Source organism: Zonotrichia leucophrys, chromosome 3 (assembly GCF_028769735.1).
Source record: "Zonotrichia leucophrys gambelii isolate GWCS_2022_RI chromosome 3, RI_Zleu_2.0, whole genome shotgun sequence".
NCBI classification, from domain to species: Eukaryota; Metazoa; Chordata; class Aves; order Passeriformes; family Passerellidae; genus Zonotrichia; species Zonotrichia leucophrys.
The window spans coordinates 44,031,659-44,051,556 of record NC_088172.1 but is presented as its reverse complement, the minus strand read 5'-3'; the positions used below and the strand labels follow the sequence as shown (position 1 = coordinate 44,051,556).

Genomic DNA, 19,898 nt, shown 5'->3' with positions numbered 1-19,898 from the left:
AGTACTTGATTTGCCCTGGGTTCTGTATACTTTGCACAGTGGCCCTCAGCCAGAAGATGCAGTGCTCTAAATTTATATTATACTATTTAATCTATACTTTCATTCAAGTAGCTTAGCACGAGATGAAGGCAGGTCCCAACAAACTCAGAAGCTTTTGTAGGTAATAAGGCACAATTAGTGCATTGTCAGATAAGAATTAATGAAAGCTGCAGGTGAAACACACCTTTAGGGAGGCTCTCCCCTGAATCACAGCAGAAACACCTTCTCCTTCCAGAAAGTGTTTTAAATGGTGGACATGGCCAAGGGTTGAAATCCAGTTCTCAGAAAGGAAGCCCTGCCCCAAAAGATTTTAACAGCTACAAAGGATTCATGAGAACCAACTAAAAAGAGCAGGGAAATAACAAATACATTTGAAAACACAATCTTTAATCACTGATTAAAGATTGCATTTTCCAATGGCACTGTGTGATGTCAGAGTCAGTCCTATAAAATAAGGGACAGGAATAGATATTTCACAGTCAAAACCTAAACTGTGAGGGACAACTTAAAACGTGATCCAAAAGAACAAGCAAGCACCTCGGCACAGCCAGAACTGTGCTGGGGGAGATGCTGACTCAGTGTCAGGCGCTGGAGTGAAATTCATTCTTTTTGATTGAATGTAAATTTATTTTCCTCAAAAAGGACAATATGTTCAGCCACCTCAGATTTCAGTCTATATCCATGTTTGCATATTCATTACGCGTAAATAAATCACTACTACCCAATCCTTTTCATTACAGAAAACACTGGGAAAGATTAAAAGCAGTATTTTAATTTTCTACATAAGAAGAGATGTTTTTTAAGAATATATTCTGACTTTTTTGCAAAATATGCAGGAAAAGACTACAGAAATGCTTTTCAGGGAAGGGAGCTTTTTTTTTTTAAACATATTATCCACACTGTAGAATGATATTTTAGAAAGAATTAATACTTTTTTCTTCAGAAATACAATTTTCTTCATTTGTTATATATCCAAAGTTTCAGCTCCTGAGATGCTTTAAATCACCACCAAAGTATCACTAATTTAAACATTTATGCCTATTAAAACATTCAAAAATCGAATTTTCTAAATTGTTTTATGATTAGGAAACATAAGATGAGAGAAACCTTTACTAGCCATATAATCTCAAATTTTTTATGGTACTTCCCCCAGAGAAGTTTCCCACAGTTGTTTTCAAACATCAGTGAATTATGAAAACAGCATTCTTCCTGCACAGCAATCACTTATAAACAAAGTCAAAATTTTGCTTATAACCAAAGGCAAATTGGATTCATCAAAAATAATTGTCAAAGGAGGTGAACACTTGCTAAGGAACATGAACCAAAATCACCAAAAAAAATACATTGCATTGTTTTGTGGATGGAGCACTACGACTTTGCTGGCAGAGGCACCACATGCATGGGCAGTATGTGCAGAAGACACTAACATAAAGACAACTGTGCACAGCCTAATAAGATCATGGAGTATTTATTAGCATCATGGAAAATAAAGGTTAGATTGGTTTCAGAAAATAATTACAAAATTATCTAGTGTGTACTTCTGAGGTCAATGTGAAAGATGCATATATAAAATGGATTGATAACACAGGTAAATTGAACACTATTTAAAAAAACATATTTAGGCTCTCCACATAAAGAGGATCCCACTGATTTTTACATCTCAACATCTCCAGTGCCAAAGAAGTCAGGAGGAACATCTCCAGGTCCTGATTACAAATCACTGCTGCTGCAGATAGGTACTGCATCAGAACAATTCCCTTCTATGGGTTACTGAGAGTCACAAACCAATTCCTGCTTTGGACCCAACAGCACACAGTGAAATAGCAAAGAGTTTTATAGGAGTTGACATTTTGAAATAGAAAAATTAGGACTAATGCCGAGAGGAAATCTGAAGAGCAAGAAGTCTTAGAGAGGTTTCCAAAGAAAGTGCCAGACTTGCCTTCAAGCTTTTAAATTAAACTGTGGGAAGCACTAGAAAACATAATGCATAGGATAATCTCGCCTTAGCAGGAAGCTGAACTATGATCTTAAAACATGTCTTCTGTCTCTAACATTACAACTTCCAACAAATTAGTTTCATTTCTGAGTGACCTTACAAGGAAGACTACTATTTATTCCCTTTATTGCTTTAAGGTACTGAAGAAAAGAGAAATATTTCGACCTTGACTGAGAAAAATCACTTTCAAAAATAAATAGATATCCTGAAGCTGAGGAATGGTTATAACCATATCGTTGTTGAAGTGTGGTTTACCAGAGACAACACAAAGTCATTCACAGTGACAAGAATTAATTGCCTATACTGAGTTTGTGCTACAAGCCCTTCATGTTTGTGTCACCTTAGTATTGTATTCGTTTTTCAGCCTAATCAGAGCAATTAAGTCACTCTCTTTAGTTAATGCATATAGATTCAGTTTCCTAATAAAAAGAAAAACAGAAATGTGGATAGTATTTAGCAAAAGCTCAAGAAAGAAGCAACCTTGATGTATGAGTCTCTTCTATTTTCCGTCTCTCAAGATGCAATAATTTTATTTGGATGTTTTTCTCTGTTGACAGAACTGATGGAAAAATGTAAACTATGAGCATGTTCATTGGTTTCTACACTAACCACACACACTTTGTTGAGTAGAAGAGAACATCATATTTAAAAAAAAATTCTTCTTTTTCTAGATCATGCCATGTCATTCCAGTAACACCCTCAGAAGCTCCCAATGTCTCCTGCCTGGCCCCATGAGGGGCGAGTCACGTGTACCAAGCAGGCCAGTTCTGGTGTGAGGAACTAAAGGAGAGTTTCCTTAACAGCCTGGTGTCTAAAGGACTCACTTGGCACGTGAACAGATCAGGAATCGCTCTCCAGTGCTACTTTCATTACTGTTATGAAGAGCAATGGGAACACTGGTAAAAAGAAGATATGGAGGTGGAAAGTTTGAAGGTGATTGGAAGCCAGATGTGGAGAGCATTTGGCCAGTGAGATTACAAAAGGCTGAAATCTCCTAAGGAGTCTAAGATGAAATTAATGTGCCATGCAGTCATCTGTGGTGACTGAGGTTTTGGAGGATGCCATCAGAATAGAGACAAAAATACTCACATGAGTAAAGACTCCTACAAAGTAAGACAATGTCAGCAGGAGTGGGTTGAGGAACTGGGGAAACAGTAGGACTGTGGCAAAGCCTGCTCAGAGCAGAAAGGGCAGGAGGAATAGCAGAAGAGTCAGTGCCAGCTAGATCAAAGTGTCTGAACAAAAGCCAAGCTCCCCACAACTAATCACGCCTTGCTTACAGCAAATATCTGCAAACCACTGGCAAAGTGCCTCTGTCTGTCTTTGCTCAGGTTCACATGGAGGATGACAACCTACTGCAGGCAGATACTCCACTAGCTCCAGCAGCAGTGTTTGGAGGGTGGATATTTAACTCCATTAAGCTTCCTTGCAGTTTTCAGTAAGATGCCACAGACCAGAGTTTCTTGGGAGGAAAGGAGATTTTAGTGTGCTGCTGCTCTCATTTCTTTCAGGGGTGGCAGCCCACATGGCACTATGTGCATTCAAAGAGAATCTAATGAGAAGCTCTTAATTTAGCCATGCTAGAATTCAGACTCCTGGCTTGAGTGCTCAAGATCAAGACTAAAGTCTTGAATCCTCCTGATCAAAAATAAATGTCAGCTGGACTCCAAATATATAAACTGTGACTGATAATCAGACCATAGCCTGTCACAATAGGCACCCCAAATTAGGAAACACTTAACAGTAACTTTTCAGTGGAATTATTTGGGATAGAAAAATAAAAAAAAAATTATGGTATCCCCTCATCTTAAAAGTGTATTTGTGAGAATACATAAATCAACAGTCCAAAGGCATTCAACCATATTTTTCATGAGCATCATAAAAGAATCTAGCAAGGGAGTTAATTATTCTGTCTTCAGATAACAGGTTAAAAACTGGGACCACACTGTCTGTGGTGTCTGTGTCTACACAGACGTGCCTGTTTGTAGCTGAACTCGAGCTATGGTCACAAAGTCCTTTCTCACCCAGCAGGTCAAGCCCATCCAGATAGCAGGCGAGGAGCTAGAAATAACAATCTCTTCCAGTCTACCCAGTTTCCACAGTAAATTGCTGCTAAGCATTTTTATGGTCCTTTTACAAGTAAGGAAGACCAAGTGTAAGCAAACTCTTGAAAATAACAAGCTCTTAGGAAAAATATCCCATTTAACTGCTGTTGCTGCAGAACATGAGTTGAACTGGTATGAAATTATGCTGTTTACAAGCACATCCTTCTGTTCTCTGGGAGGTTCTGGGCTCAGGGGACCCTAGCATTTACAAATAATTTAATTCTTTGCTTAAAAAAAAACAAATCTGAATTAAATTATTTACTAGACTTCCTAAAAATGGAAGATACTCCCATTAAAATTTTGAGTCTGCTACTTTTTAATATTCTGTCAAGCAATATGTGAAGTGTCAGGACCCTCAAAAAATAGTAGACAATTCAAGCACTGAGTGAGAGGGGTGAATGGTTTTAAATCTGCATGTAAAAACATTTAAAGCTCTATTTTGTGCTTTGCAGCTCACTGCTAGCGCAAACTGTTCCTTCAGCTCATTATTAACAATACCATGCACTGCACAGAGCATGTGACCATGTAATTATATGAAGTCATGATACTGTTTCCAGAGGCATCCCTAGTTCTGGAAGTTCCTGTCCTAGGAATCCTTGGCACTGCAGCACGCTGGTTGCATAGACGTAGCCCAGAACCAGGTGGCAAAGTTTAAAGCACTCTGTGCTTGTTGAACCAACCCCAATGTTCAGCAAGATTCCTTGCAGGACCCTGTGATAGAGCTCACACTTAAAGAAAATGGGAGTAGCAAGTCCTGTCATTGTCATCCCCAGACTGTACAGGGTCTGTGTCTGGTACTTCCACCTGGCAGTGCTGCAGCAAATCTGGCTGGGGATATTGCTCCTACAGCTCACAAGAACAGCTGTGTGAAAGACGTTTCTGAAAGCAATTCTAGCTGCAAGGATGATGCCTTCATTTACTTTCTGGTTTGCTTTCATTTTTACAGGACTGCGTTTGTTTCAGCTTATGAAGCCTTCCTCTGTTACAAAAAGAAAAAGGACACAGTTAAAAGACCTGCCTTGTGCCCCATAACACCATCACTGTTTCTGCCAAACACCCTTGTCCCAGAAGTAAGAGTCTTCTGTCTTCTGCAACAATGCTGACTGTCCACATATGCTCAGCTCCCCATTTAAATGTGTATCATCTCTTTTCCACCAGCTTTTTAACTAGAGGAGAAGCATTCACATTCAGCCAACTACACACTTTCACAAAGCATTGAGATGTACAGCCTGCCTGAGTGAAAACATGAAAAAAATCTGTCACGCATGCAACTACCATTACGCACTAAATAGAAATCAATATTTAAGGAGGAATTAGTGGTCCAGGTTCTAGAATACTAAATACCAGTTAATGTGATTCATGCATACCTATAGTGTTCCATTTTGCAAAACTCAATTATAATTACCCCCAAAGCTGTCTATCAGAGTTAATGATCCCAACTTTCAATATGATTTTCAAATTTAATTTTCAGTCTTTGAAACTGTTTTCACCTGCCTTATGAAAACATTACTGTCTTGATAATTAAAACTAAAAATTTTTAGAAATCCATATAAGGGTTTATGTAAAAAAGGACTATCACCAAAAAAATAATCATACCCAGAACTCTCTCTTTCTTCCAAGGAGTTCTCAACTAGGTGTTTTGGTAGCAGGGGTCAGGGCTGTGCCAGAAACAGTAAAACAAAAGGCAGGTTTTCAGAATGGGCAAAGGAGTGGGATATACAAAACTTGACTTCATCATGCCATACCAAAAGTCCACCTAGCCTTATATATCCTGTCCTTAACAGAGGCCAAAACAGAGCGCTACAGCAGCTACAACTTGGACAATGTATGTGATTGTTTCCACTCAGCATCCACTTCATCTCCAGCTTTGTACAGCCTCAGGAATTCTGAACTTTGATTTGGCTTTTATATATTTACCAATCCCCAGTTCATCTCTCTTCATTTTCCCTAAATACAGCTATTTAAGCATCCAAAATTCCTCATGGCACAGAGTTCCACAGGTTACCCAGATGTTGCACAAAGGTGTTTTACAAAGAGCCAGGCCTCCTCCTAGTATCACCTGATGATGCCCATTTCTTAAAACGTAAATAACAAATAACATCTTAAGCTTGTCCACTCCCTCCAGCCACCCATGATCTTTTTTGCATCCTGGTCTGACCTCCCTATCCATAAGAGAACCTGCTTTAAGAAGGTTAGATTTGCCAAGCCTCTGAGGTCTTTTCCAAGCTGAATGATTCTATGGTTTCACAGATTTCTGTACTTTCCCTCTACAATTTTTCTTCTTCCATCCAGATGAATTCCAGCCAATTTAATTGTTCCTTATCCAGAAACCACCTGATACCTTCTGGGCTTTTTGCTCAGAGTTCATCACCATCTACAGAAGTTTAGGACTGGTTTTCTTCAGAGCTCTCAAAAGTTCTCTCTTCTATGGGAAAAAGAGCTGAAGCACATAGACTGCAACCCATTACTGGTGAAGGAGGCAAAATTTTGTAAAGTTTTTGAAAGAGAACTTATGAGGCACTCAGATATTGAAGCACACAATGCTGTAACATTCCCTGCTTGTTGCCATCGTACTGCACATCTTCCACACCCTCTCATTGATTTCTCATGGTCAGCTCCTCACAGCACTGCCTCCTTCTTCTTCACAGTCCAGCCAACAAACTCCAACTCTCTTTACAATACAGCCAACAAACTCCAACTCTCTCCTCAGCCAGCTAACCCACTCTTTTATAGCACTCATCCTCACTGGACACAGCTGTGGCCTGTTGAGGGCAGGCCTGTTCCTAATCTTTGGTGATTGGTACAGCTGCAACTCCTCAGGTGTGAGACTGCCTTCTGCACTATCTTTATTTTCTTACATTCTATCCCTTCACACCTGCTTTCAGGAGCACAACTGCTGAGTAACATGAGCATCTTCACAAGCCCAAAATCAGTGATTGGCTACAGAAATCAATGAATGGGGAAAAGTGGGCACCTAAAGACTGGAACACACAAATATCCACATACTGAATGCAGTAGGAAGAGTCACCACAAAGTCCTAAAGTTGAGGCATGTTCCAGCTCTCAAAAAATAATTTCCTTCTGTCTTTAAACTAGGGAAAGTATAGGAGCTCTAAGTGCAAATTCTCTTTCTCAATGATGAGGAGCAACAGGAATGCTGTAGGCACAAGCCTCTGCAAGGAAGAGTGTTGTTTCTTTTTTCCAAAAGCACACAGCCAGTGTATGAGCTGGGAGTGGAGCATCAATAGTCCCAGCTGAGTGCCCCCACCTCCACATAAAGTTTCCTTGTCTAGCAAAACCATTTGTCCTACAAATCAGCACTGACCTACACTGCCCCAATTGTTTGGTACAGCACTGTTCTGATGGGTATGCTAGAATTTCACGTCAGATTACAGACAATCACTGTCCTAAGTGTCATGATCAAAATCTCTTTTCCTGGAAACAGCTACCAAGGAAGTTTTCCTAATTTATACAAGTAAGTTTGGGGTATGATTGTTCTTTCCACACTCCCATTTAACACATATGCAGACAAAGTTTCTACCAGAACTCATCTTCTTCTATACAGTAGAAAAGTGTATATTTACTTCTTTTACTTCCAAAAGCAATTTCTTAAACGTTAGGCCATTGTGAAAAGCCAAAAAATGCCATAGCTTGTAAAGCCTTTGGTACATATCATATTGAGTATTCTGCTCACTATGGAAGCTAAGCAAATATAAGGCAAATTCAGTCGATTTCATTCAGGAGGCAAAGGGATTTGGTTAACATCAAATTCAGTAGTCACTAATCCCATTCTCACTGTCCTCTTCTGCCTAAGCAACCCAAATATTTAAATTCTTCAAATGGTAAAGTTCAGCATCTTGAGCCCTGTTAAATCTTATAAGCCAAAGGAAATTTCATTTCTCTGATTAAATAGAAAGTATTTACAAAAATCATAAATAAATAATGTGTCTGAGTTTTTCTTGTTCTCTTTCATTCTACCTGATTAAGCACTTTTTACTTTGACATCATCAAATGAATGATGTTTTCGCTGTGCATTTTTCTCCAAAATAAAAGGCAGGCATTAAAATGCCTTTTCCTTCTTTCTTCTGAATTATTTCACGCCCACTTTTGCATCTCTGCAGTAAACAGCACTGAAGGCAGTGGGCACAAAATGGCGCCATACGTGCTGGCCACCATCATCCCCGGAATATTAGAAAATACAAAGCTGGGGGTATGGGTAAGTTAAGTAAGCCAAAGGACTTCTCCTCAATTCAGTCATGAACCAATTGATGGCAGGAGAATGCTGAGTCTCAGAGCCCACCTGAAGTTTGGCAGGTCACCCCTCATATTTTCAGATGCAATTATTCACTGCTGCTCTCTTCAAAATAACCATCTCTGAATAATGCCCAAGAAGAAACACCACCATTTGAAAACAAAGACTACTAATGCATTTGCTCATGTTCTAAACCAGAAAACAATGGCTAACTTTGAAAAAAGCACAAAAAAGAAAGCAACTTTGAAAGCAATAAAGGGAAATGCAGTACTTCTAGAGCACAGGTCTCTCTGCTGCCTTCTACGGTAGTTGTGAAGATGATGAAATACTGTTCCATAAGGAAACACAACAAAATGAGACCTGAGATCTCTGTCTCGTGTCACTACCCTTCTGTGTGCAACAGCAGGCTGAATACTAGTTGAGCCATTTCATCAGTTCGATCAAAACTCTGTATTACTGAAATACAAGTTTCTTCAGAAATCTCACTATCACAGTGAAAAAAAGTTCAAAGGTAAGGCTGTTATTTTTCTTTATGAGTAACAAAAATGTATAAATTATAGAAACATTACAGAAGAGGAATAGATGTTCTTCTAAAAGCAAGGCACACTGCCACAGGAGTGAATTAGATATTTTTAAAATGGCAACTCAGGCTTGTGTAGAAAACAAGTACCTTAGTTTCTCATTTTAACAACAATAAAATACCATGGGAAACAGATGCGAGTTACACAGTATCCTTTTCACCAATGTGCCTGTGCCATGTAAAGTGCATTTACAATGAGCTGAAAAGAATTTAAATCACTGCATACTCAATCTCAGAGGCTGCTGCTCAGATTAATCCTGACCCAGAAAAAGAGCCAAGCACATGCTGAACTTTGAGTAAATAAATAGTCACAGCTAATCACAGGCCATACACTTTCATGACAAATGATGTAGAGCCTGTCCCCAAAAGAATGAACAAAAAAAACCAACCTGGCATGGCAGCAGCAACCCCAATTTCATTAGCCCTGTGCATAACTACAACATGAACCGATTGCTTCTAACTTCCTGTGGCAGAAGCTACCATCTGAATTTACAGAGAGACACGCACTTTGGAACAATGACAAAAAAATTACCTCATATTTATAGCAAGGAAGGAGCCTACACATCAGGAGTTACTGCAGTTAGCTGACTGAGTTCACACTTTTGTCACAAGCAGCTTGCCTGTACACCCACACGTTAAGGTGTTAATAGCCTTGCTATTCATAAGTTGCTGGAATTTTGTTTTGCTTGGGTCTTTTTTATCAACCTAGATTTGTAATGAACTGCAACACGAAGAAGAATTGGGAAAAGAAAGAAAATAATAATGGTACCTGAAGGCCCTCTATGGCTAATCTAAGCATGCTTGGTGTGAGCTTGGAGGCCTGCTTGAAGGTGAAGTTGCTCCAGTCTATAATCAAAACAAATCCATTCACTTGCAGCTCAGGGTCTTCTATCATGGCTTCTAAGGAAAGAAGTATGGCACGCAGAATATCCACCAGCGTGTACCTGAGAATGGGAAGGGGAGATTTGGTTAGGAAAGGAGCATCAACCACACAGGTGGAGAAGCTCTGAGCAGTCTCCACCCTTTGTTAAAAGTTTAAATCAAAGATTGCAAATGTGCCCTCAGACGTGCCTAAAGCTGGGAAATCTTCAAAAGCTCCATTACTTAAGCTCATCTTCTGGAGCAGAATTATGTACCTGCAGATCATCAGCCAGCCAGAACAAACTACAAGAATGTAACACATCAAAAACACATTTGAACTTCCCAATAGTATCCTAAGCTGCCTTAGTATCTTTATGGGGAATTGCATTAATAAAAATAATTGCATTGTCTGTGTAAGAACTTTTACACAAATTGTATTTTTCTAAAATCATAATGGTACAAAAACCTGAGACTAATACTAGAAGTGTAGATCCAAAGTCTCCTCCTATATTTTCCTAAGGAAATGAAATAATAGGTCATAAAAAATTATCAACTGATATTGGGAATTTCCACATGCTCTCCTTATCCCACTCTCTGTGTAATTTTTTCTCTTAAATCCACAAGTGCAGAAGGCTGATTACTCAAGGATCTTAAAAGCAGAAGGTAACACACACTAGGGCTTTGAGGTGTTTGTCTACTGAGCATGCCCCTGCTCATGGCAGGAGAGTTAGAACTGGATGATCTTTGAGGTCCCTTCCAACCTAAAACATTCTAGGATTGTGGCATTTTATAAACAGTTATCAAAACAGACATAAATTTGCCAGTCCACACCACAATATCAAATGACGCACTAGAAAGTTAAACCTGAAAAATATCAGAAATACAAATATTCCAGAAATGAAAGAGTTAAATATTCAGTGTACATATATTTTTAAGCAAAGCTCTTTAAATGCCTTCCATGATGACATCAAACAGAAGTTTTCAAAATTGTGAGTCCCCTAGAGAATTCTTCACCATTCTGCGTATGTAGCAAAAAGCATGTGTGCCTACTTAGTAATTAAATTAAATTATACTGAATTTTACTTGCTTTAATACAATGAGTACACTGCTCTGTTGTGGACATAACTGTATTTTGAAAATATCTGCAAAAGGAAATAACACAAGTGAAATTTAGCTGTTGTAACTGACTCCTCCCATCTTTCATCTTTGTTTATTTAGCCAACTAAAACTCTGTGAACTTCCAATTATGCATTCATAGGAAAGGGATCAATAAAGGACTTTCCTAATGTCTGAACAGGAGAAAGTGTGTTTTCTCCAGAAAACAAAAAGGGAAGTGTTAAAAGTAATTTTATAAAAACAAAATTCTTCCTTTCATTTTAGAGATACTTTGCCTTTTTATTTTTGTTCGATTGACAGGGACAAAATTTTTCATATTCACTCCTTTAAACTTTTCTGAGATTTAACTCTTTTCTAATGCTTTATTTTTATGAGATCTAAGATTAACAGGAAGTTTGGAATGCCTTGGTCTGAGGACGGTTTTGACCACAGCTCATACAAGGAACAGACATTAAAAATGTTTACATTCTAAAATTAGCCTCAACCCCACCTGACATTTAGGTTATCCCATTCAAAAGATCTCATTCTCAGAAAGGGCTCCACAGTGCAGAACCCTACATTCTGTCCTGGAATAAGGGTCCCAAGTTCCAGATGTGCATCTCTACTGTCCTCCCTAAGGAGTTTAAGGAGATTTCACATGCCTTGGATTAACAGCTTCCTAGTGGCAAAAGACTGCTAGAAATCTGGAGCATCAGACATAAAGATTCTTTGTTTATGAGGCCAGTCAGCTCTCTAAGACTGACCTAAAAATGCTTTTTTTTATGTATACCTAAGAGTCCAATACAAGATGTATACACGTAAACAGAAATATGTGTTTAATTCATTTAAGTAAATGGGAAAACTGTCGGGCAGCAATGGGAACAGAATTTCAGCTACCACAGAGACTAAATAAGAGTCACAGGGCTGGGTCTCCACAAATCTGTGGCATATTCACCACTACCATAGTTCCTACTGTAGGTCTAGTGTAAAAAATACAGTGCACAATAACAATACTATTTATGTTCACTCACTGAAAATAAGAGAGAAGCCCTGCATAAAACCAGTCCAGCTAAAAGCAATCAAGAATGCTTTCTGCCAGAGGGAGGTACCTGAAGTATTCTTAAAGTCTAAAATGCTACATCAGGAGTACACAGGGACATGTCACTAACAATCAAGTTTCCCACCTCAAACGCCCTTCAGGGCAATTAGTTGAAGATAGGAGCTATTCTTCATTCTGTACTGGATCTCTTCTCTTGGTTTCAATACCTTATTTAAGTACAGTGCAGAGCACCAGAGACAAATCCATTAGTGAGTATTTAAAGCAGCTTTTACTCTGAACACATGCTAAGGCACCAGAAATGTAAACCTGGTGTTGTAGATGAAATCTCCGGTGATGCAAAATGATGAGTATTGAAAGTATCAGCCAAGCAGCTCAAGCAAAAAACCATGGTTGAAGAAACTGCACAGAAGCTTTCACACAGAACAGAGTAAAGACTCATCTTTAATCCATTCCAGCCCCATTTTTTCGGACATTTCACCTCACTGCTACCACTAGGATGCACAGGCTCTGCCAGTCCACCCCTGGCTGGACTTTGGGGAAATCAAAATCCTATGTAAAAAGAAGATGGAAAAAATTACTCTGGAATTTGTTGCTGAAACTTCTGTTCCACACTGAAATTACTTTCCAGACAGATACAGAAATATGACCAGTCAAAAGTGAGAAAACCGGGACGAGCAAGAAATGTATTTAGTCCAAGGCAGCTTTGACTGCCTTTCTACTTTGAATAAAAAGAAAAAAAAGATAATATTAGCCTTTAATTTGAAGAGACTATGGTGTACAGTCTGAGGGGAAGATGGTTCTGTTTTATTCTTACCAATCTGTGCTAAGTAAAAACATGTACTTAAGGAACAGCAAGCCACACATTTTGCCCTGGCACCAGTTTTCTAATGACTTGCCCCAGTGCTGTCAGATATGTAGGATGTGCTGGGCCCAACTGGCTGCAGTGCATGTTCTGTAGCAGCCTGAAGTTCTGCTGTGAATAAATAAATCCTAATTTATTTATGGCTAAATCCAGTTGCATTCACTTGTTTAAACAGACTCTTATGGGACATATTGTAGCTAGCAAGATATTACTAATTGCTAGGATAATCAAAAACTCACAGTTAATTTAAATGTATTTAATGCCTTCTATTTATAGAACCATGCTTAATTCAATGGAAAACTTGGTCAAGTTTTTTAGTCCTGTTATTAATGTGAGTAACAAATGCTGAAAATATGTTATCACATATATAATGCACTCTTAATGTTCCTTTTTTATGTGAGTCCTAGTTTGAGACTGACTGAAGCAGGGACTAGTGTGCAAGACATACTCTGTTACCTCCTGAAATTTTTCATTAGGGTGACTTGAAAGTAATAGAGCCTGAGAAGGTGTGAAAGTTAACAGCCACACTGACAGTGATTCTTTCAAATGCTTTGGGACAGCTACCATTTCTACCCCAACAGTGACACAGCTTTTGAGGGAAATGCCTCACTGGGGTCTCTATTTGTCAAAAACAGAAGGCCTCAAACAATTTACTGAGCATCCCACTCTCTTGTAATTTAACAGTGGCAGCAATTTCCCTTCTGCAGAAAAGAAAAGTTATGAGATTTTTTTTTTTTTTTTGTGGGACATGAACAGATTCAACATATTTCCAAGGATTTCTGGGGAAAACAGTCTGGAAGACATGGCTGTCAAGTCTTGGTAATACTTCACCAGGACCTTTCACCTTTACCTCTAAGTTATGTGATCTAAGCATCCTCTTGTGTGCATCCACTGCGACCTCCACCAGGCCAACATGAAGAGAAGAGACAGGGAGAGTGCAGGGTACAGATGTCTCACGTCAAACTCAGCTGTGTCAGCTGTTTTCAATACCTTATGCTCTTGATGATGAGTGGCATCAGCCATATCATCTATTTAACCAGATTCTGGTTCCAGTCAATTCACTTTTGCCCTGAATAACAGATAATCTGATTCAGCAGAGTTACCCTACTATCTCTATGGCTACTTGTCATGTCCTCCCTAAAAGAAAGAAATTTGAAGTAATTTTGAGAGTTAGGACTGAATGGCATCAATCTGCCTCTCAGGATGTGAACTAGAACAGATAAATAGAAAGTCTCCTTTGCTTGAGTTTCAGCCATATGTCTCTTGAAGGTCTGAAACACATAAAGAATGCACAGTCTGTATTTTAAGCTCCTCACCATTTGGACAAGAAAAGGCTTCTGTCAAATGAGCTCTTGTGCCACTGTGATTTAAAAGAGAAGGCTGGTCAAGTGTCTGAGCCATCATCCCATCTCTAAGGTACTGCTCTGGCTCAATATTTTTAGAATTTCACCAAAACAAGAGCCCTCAAGATACACAAAGGAGTATGAAATGGTGCCTCATATCTCCTTGGTTTGTCAGTCTGGGTACAGATTTGAATGCTGAGCAGATGGGGGATTGAAAGTTCTCTTATGGCTATTCTGCTTAAATAGTGGCAGCATCCCCTGAGGATATCTTATTCTAAATACAAAAAGCACCACCACTGTTAGAAAAAATGCAAAGAAAAAATAGAAATAGTTTCAAGTATTTTACCAGATTAGCTTTTAGATTCAGATTTAATACCATTAATTACGCCACATATTAGCCCAGTGGCTAACAGTCACAGCCACAGATGAAGATTCAGTGGATCTAAATTTTACATTGATTATAAAGCTCCCTAGTCAAAACCCCTACAGTCTAAATACAGGTGATGATAGGCAGATAGGGATACCTGGGAGAAAACTAGGAAACAATAAAACAGCATCAGTCAGCAGGAGTAACTGTAGCAAAAATGACAGTGTTTACACTAGTTAATAGTTATCATTTGGAAGATATAACTTCCAAACAAAAATTGACTCTGCTAAACAGTTGGGTTTTTTACTGTTAATATGTTACTACAGTTAGCATTGCTATTTATTTTGTCATACTGCTTCCATCAGAGTCTGAAAAATACCTTGCCATCTTGCCTGTTGTTTATTGTGAGCTGAGGAACAGACCAGCCTCCTCATAGCTACAGAAGTTACATTTTCTTTTAACAGGGGGAAAAGTTTCTAGCGCTTGTGCACGTGAAAGCCTAGTTTAGAAAGCAAACCCGTGGACTCCTCTTTGCCCTGCTGTAAACTGTCTGATGCAACAGCAAAAGCAGCAGTAAATGAGTGCAGGGGATTTACATGTTCACTGAGGATGATGTGAGCTGTGACACCCACAGAACTAGGCACCATTTCACTTCTCTAATGCACTTTCTAGGGAAAAAAACTGATATAATTAATACCAGAAAGGTTTCAAACACATAGCATCAAAACAGACTGATATTCCTGGGGAATGTGTGTCCAGGTGCCCAGAAGAATACACAACACCATGCATGACAACCGATCCCTTGAAGTTGAGAGCTGAAGTTAATTGCACTATTAATTGAAAAAAACTTCACCAGCTGGACACATTAGGAGAAAGGGAGTCTTCAAATGCACATAGACACCTACAAACCAAATGCAGTTAAGAATCAACAATCTGGAAGCTAATAGGGAAGGCTGATCCCTCCCTGAGTGCTATCCAGCTTCCTGGCAGGAATGCCACTGACCTTCATTTTCCCCATAGAACAGACAGGGTAGAGACTTAGGCTGGGTCACACTGAAAAGCTGCTGGTAACCCACTGAGTGCATCATCTTTCACCTTTCCTTTTTTGTTTGTTTGTTTTAAATACATGTCTGATTGGGTTGTTCAGATGGCAGGACATCTGGTACCATTTTCAGGCCCTGCTTTAATTTAATGATTTAACATCTAGTACACAGGCTTGTTTTACCACAGAAATTTTTTGCCTCCCACACTTTTCTTTCTAATTGGAGCTATGTAAATCATAGGCTGACAGTGCTATATAAATCATCTCCAGTATGTCTGCTATTCATTTAAATAACAAATTGGAAGGTTTTTTTTCTAATTGTTACATCCTGGCCATAACAATTTGCACATATATGATAAAAGTGGAGGTTTGCTGTGGTCTATTAACTTAGTTCATGAAGCACACAAAGAGAGTCTAACCAGACAGGCTTCAATAAGTAATCCTCCTATTGTTGCTGTAAGAGGAACACTGGGTTATGTACTGCAATATCTCAAGTCAGTTAAGGCATAAGCTTGAGACATATTGCACAGCAGCCAGGCGTAAGTTCCACAGTGCTCCCCAGGTTCAGCCACTGAGCATCAGATAATGGAAGGCACTAAATTAATTAGAAAAGAAAGTGACCTAGCTCCATTCCCAGATGTGTCACTGACTTGTCATGTGCCTTGGAGCAAGCCACTCCCCGCAGCTGGGCTCCAGCTCTCTCTGCTTTGTCTGAGTGGTCTGTGTGAAAACAAACCCCTCGCTCGGGAGGAGCGGCGTGCCGTGAGCATGCAGGGCTCAAAAGCAGCAGGCACCCAACTGCAAACACGTCCATTAAGTACTCTAGTGTACCCCAGCCACTTCAGTGTCATAGCATAAATAATATTCATCATACAGATAGGACTTCATGAAAAAAACCACAATAAACTCATTGCTGTGTCAGCTGAGCCCATGTACTTTAAATATCAGCATATCCAACATCAAGAAGAAAATAAACCTATTCTTTCTACATGGCAATTATTATTTTAAATGCTACTTTATCTCTGCACTTGAATTCTTGGTATTCTTTTGACTAGGATCAAGTCAAGTAATATGACAAGTATCCCCCAAAGCTTTAGGATTTTTCTATTAATAAGAAACAACAGTATACAGTAGGTCATGCTACCTTTAACATGGGAACTTCTTCATCATAGACATACAATTTAATAAAAGTCCTAAACCTGTATTTCTTTGCTAATTCTTCCTTCAGGGATTTTTAACAGTTTGTGAAGTTGTTTTTAAAATTAAAAGTTGACCTGGTTCTTTTGTGGGAAACAAGGAAGGTCCTTATCAGAGAAAGGAAACATACTCAGTGAGTCTATAGCCTCCTCACCACTGCTCTTCACTCAGCTTTTATGCTTCATCTGCTAGATAAGCAAAGCAGAAAAAGGACACTGGCCCCAGCTCTGCATACATTCATCCACCCTTTCTAGTCGCTACCCTGGCTGTGGGCAGTGCCAGACAGCTTTCTCCTAGTCCCAAGACTTGATTTCATGGGTTAGCAAGGGACAGGAAACTTCTCCCATAGACAGCGTGGGTGTGGCTGACATGCCTGAAGGAAAGGAAAGCCAAGGTGGGCCAGCATCCCTCTGGACAGAGACCTGTCCATAGCTGTAACACCAGCTGGGGCAGGGAGCTGTGGGAATGCTCCCTGTGATGACAATCCACAAAACCTGCAAGAGGACAGCCAAACAAACACCTGAAGGGCAAACTTAAACATGCCTCTCCCCCAGATCCTGTCCTTTCTCTCCACACTGACAGTTGCTTGAGTCTCCCCCAGAGTTTCAAAGTAGCTGAGCTGAGGATACCTGCACTGAGCACTCAGCACTATGTTGGTGGCAATAAGGATGGCAACTTACAAGATTCTAAGCTTTCTCACTAAAAAAGTGAGAAATCAGATCCTTCACCTCTACTCAGGTTGGGAGCCGAAGAAAACAGTGCAGTGCTCACAGAAGCAGGTTTTAAGAGTTTAAATGTACTGAAATCAAGCCATTTTTGTGGATATAATTTTAGACTGCAGGAGAAACTGAGCATAACACCCCCACAATGTATTTAGAATAAACAAATAGTGTGACATAATATCAAGCCAATTGCTAAAAAGGGCCTTGATGTGACACAGCTCTTGGGTCACCCTACTAAATCATCTTCAGGTTAGAGTAGTCCCAAAAAAAAAGATCAGAAATTTTCTAGAGACCAGTCTCTAATTTGTTGTCAAAGCTTTGTGTACTCAGATTATTATGCAGAGAATTGACACTGGGAGCAGCATGAGTAGAAAAAGAAGTGGTTACAGAAACTTCCATCCTGGCATTTCTAGGTGGCTCAGGAAGAGCTTTCTTCAGCTGAGGAAAAGGATTCAGAGTCTCAGCTTCCTGCACAGGCAAACTTTTCAGCTTAAAAGCCATACTCCTGTTCTACACACAGCATCTCCCACTTTCTCCCATGGCACCTGAGCAGCTCTGTGTGTGCTGAAACAGGAAGACCAGCCGAGAGTGCAACCAGCCTTTGTCTGGGGGATAAGCACATCATCTACGTGCCAGCTCACTCTGGCTGAGGGGAGGCAGAAGGGTGTAAACCTCCTAGCTGACAGCTGAGAAGTGCACACCAGCAGTGTCTACCTGCCTCCCAAAATTCACACCCCAAAGGATGAGCTGCTTCAAAGGGCCCTAAGCCACAAAACGTGTTTCTCCTTTATTCTCTCCCTCTGCCTTCCAGGCTGCTGCCCAGCCCCCTGTGGGCAGCGCCGGGTGTGTCCCTGCTGCCCACCCTCTCTCCCTCTGCGCTGGCACCGCTTCCTCACGCATTGCCCGGGGAGAGAAGGGGTTGAGGTGGGCGAGTGGCTCTGCTTTTACCTGCTCTGGTCCCAGTTGGCAGCGAAAAGGACGAGGATCTTCCTGCCGTAGTGGTCCAGGTTGGCCAGCCCGCCGGGGAAACCATCCTTCAGCGCTTGCTTGATGCCCGGGTCTGTGGCCTTGAAGCTCTTAAACATGTCCAGGTTCTGCTGGCGATATTCAAAGTATTGGGCCAGGAGGCGAAACGCCTCGAAGTGCTGAAACTTCCTGGCCCGCAGAAACCGCAGGATGAAGGCATCGTCGGTGCGGAGGAAGCCGATGTCCGGCCGGGTGATGACCATGTCCCGCACCTCCTGGATGTCCTGGTGCAAGGTGTCGGGGTTCTCGTTCAGCTCCAGGCGGGCTTTTTCCAGAGTCTCCGGGGAGAGACCTGCCTGCAAATGAGTCATGGCGCTGCCCTCCTCCTCCTCCTCCCCGGCTCCGCTGCCTGCGCTCCTCAGCCTCCCGGCCGCTCGCCCCCCGCAGGCGGGCTGCCCCGGCACGGCCGCCCGCCGCTCCCCCGCCGCGCCGGGCCTCGCCCCGCCGCTGCCCGGCCCCGCCGCCGCGGCCAGTCCGTCCGCCGAGCTGCGAGCGGCTCGCAGGCAGCCGGGTCCGGGGGGGCTGGCACCGACACTGCCCCCGGGCTGCGGGCGGAGGCGCGTTATCTCTCTGACATAGCGCCCTCCCCGCCGCGGGGTCCAACGCGCCGCATCATCCCCGCGGCCGCTCCGCGGAGGCGCCGAAACCCGCCGGGAGCGGGGCTGCGGGGCTGCCGGCTGCTGCTCAGCGCCCGCCCCCGCCGGTGCCGCTGCCGGTGCGGATCTCGGGCAGGGCGGCAGCGAGGAGCCCGCTCGCTAGGCAGGGCGAGCGGCGCCCGAGGATGCTCCCCTGGCCCGGGGCTGGCAGGGGAGATGCCCTCCCCGGAGCAGCACCATTTACGTAAGATCAGCGCTCACCCCGCTTCAGAAGCGTCTCCCTGAATTTGAGGGAGGGTTGGGAAGGGAAAAAAAAAAAAAAAGAAAAAAAAAAAAAAGCTCCACCACCGCCAAACTGAAAGAAGCCAGTGAGGAGGAGGAGGAAAGCCGATCCGCAGGTACTTCGCCGGTACTGCTGCCGAAGCGCGCCTCCCGCTCGCCGGCGGAGCCCGGAGAGCCGAACGGAGCCTCGGCCTGGAGGATGCCCGTGCCCCCCTCCCGCGCCTCCTCCGCTCCCCGCCCCGCTCGCAGACGGCACCAGCCGGCGCGGGGCTGCCCGCTGCGCGGCCCCGCCTTGTGCGCGCCCCCGCTCGGGCCCGCTCCCGCTCGGGCGCGCTCCCGCCGCGCCGTGCCCCCGGCCGCGGAGGCAGCGCGGGGCGAGCGATCCGCCTCTCCCCGCTCCTCGCTCCGCTCTCCTCTCCGCCGCTCCCCGCTCCGCCGCTCCCCGCTCTCCGCTCCGCACCGCGCAGCGCAGCC

General features: G+C 42.1%; 1 protein-coding gene across 1 annotated transcript in view; it reads right to left on the bottom strand.

The window, feature by feature from the left end:
- CLVS2 (clavesin 2) overlaps positions 1-19,555 on the bottom strand; it is a 51,554-nt gene extending 31,999 nt beyond the window's left edge. Inside the window, exons 1-2 of the mRNA XM_064707982.1 lie at positions 18,469-19,555; positions 9,741-9,915 (exon numbers count right to left, since the gene is read on the bottom strand). Coding sequence (XP_064564052.1) covers positions 9,741-9,915; positions 18,469-18,857 — 564 coding nt within the window. The 5' untranslated portion in view covers positions 18,858-19,555. The remainder of the gene's footprint in view (positions 1-9,740; positions 9,916-18,468) is intronic.
- Between the last annotated feature and the right edge of the window lie 343 nt (positions 19,556-19,898).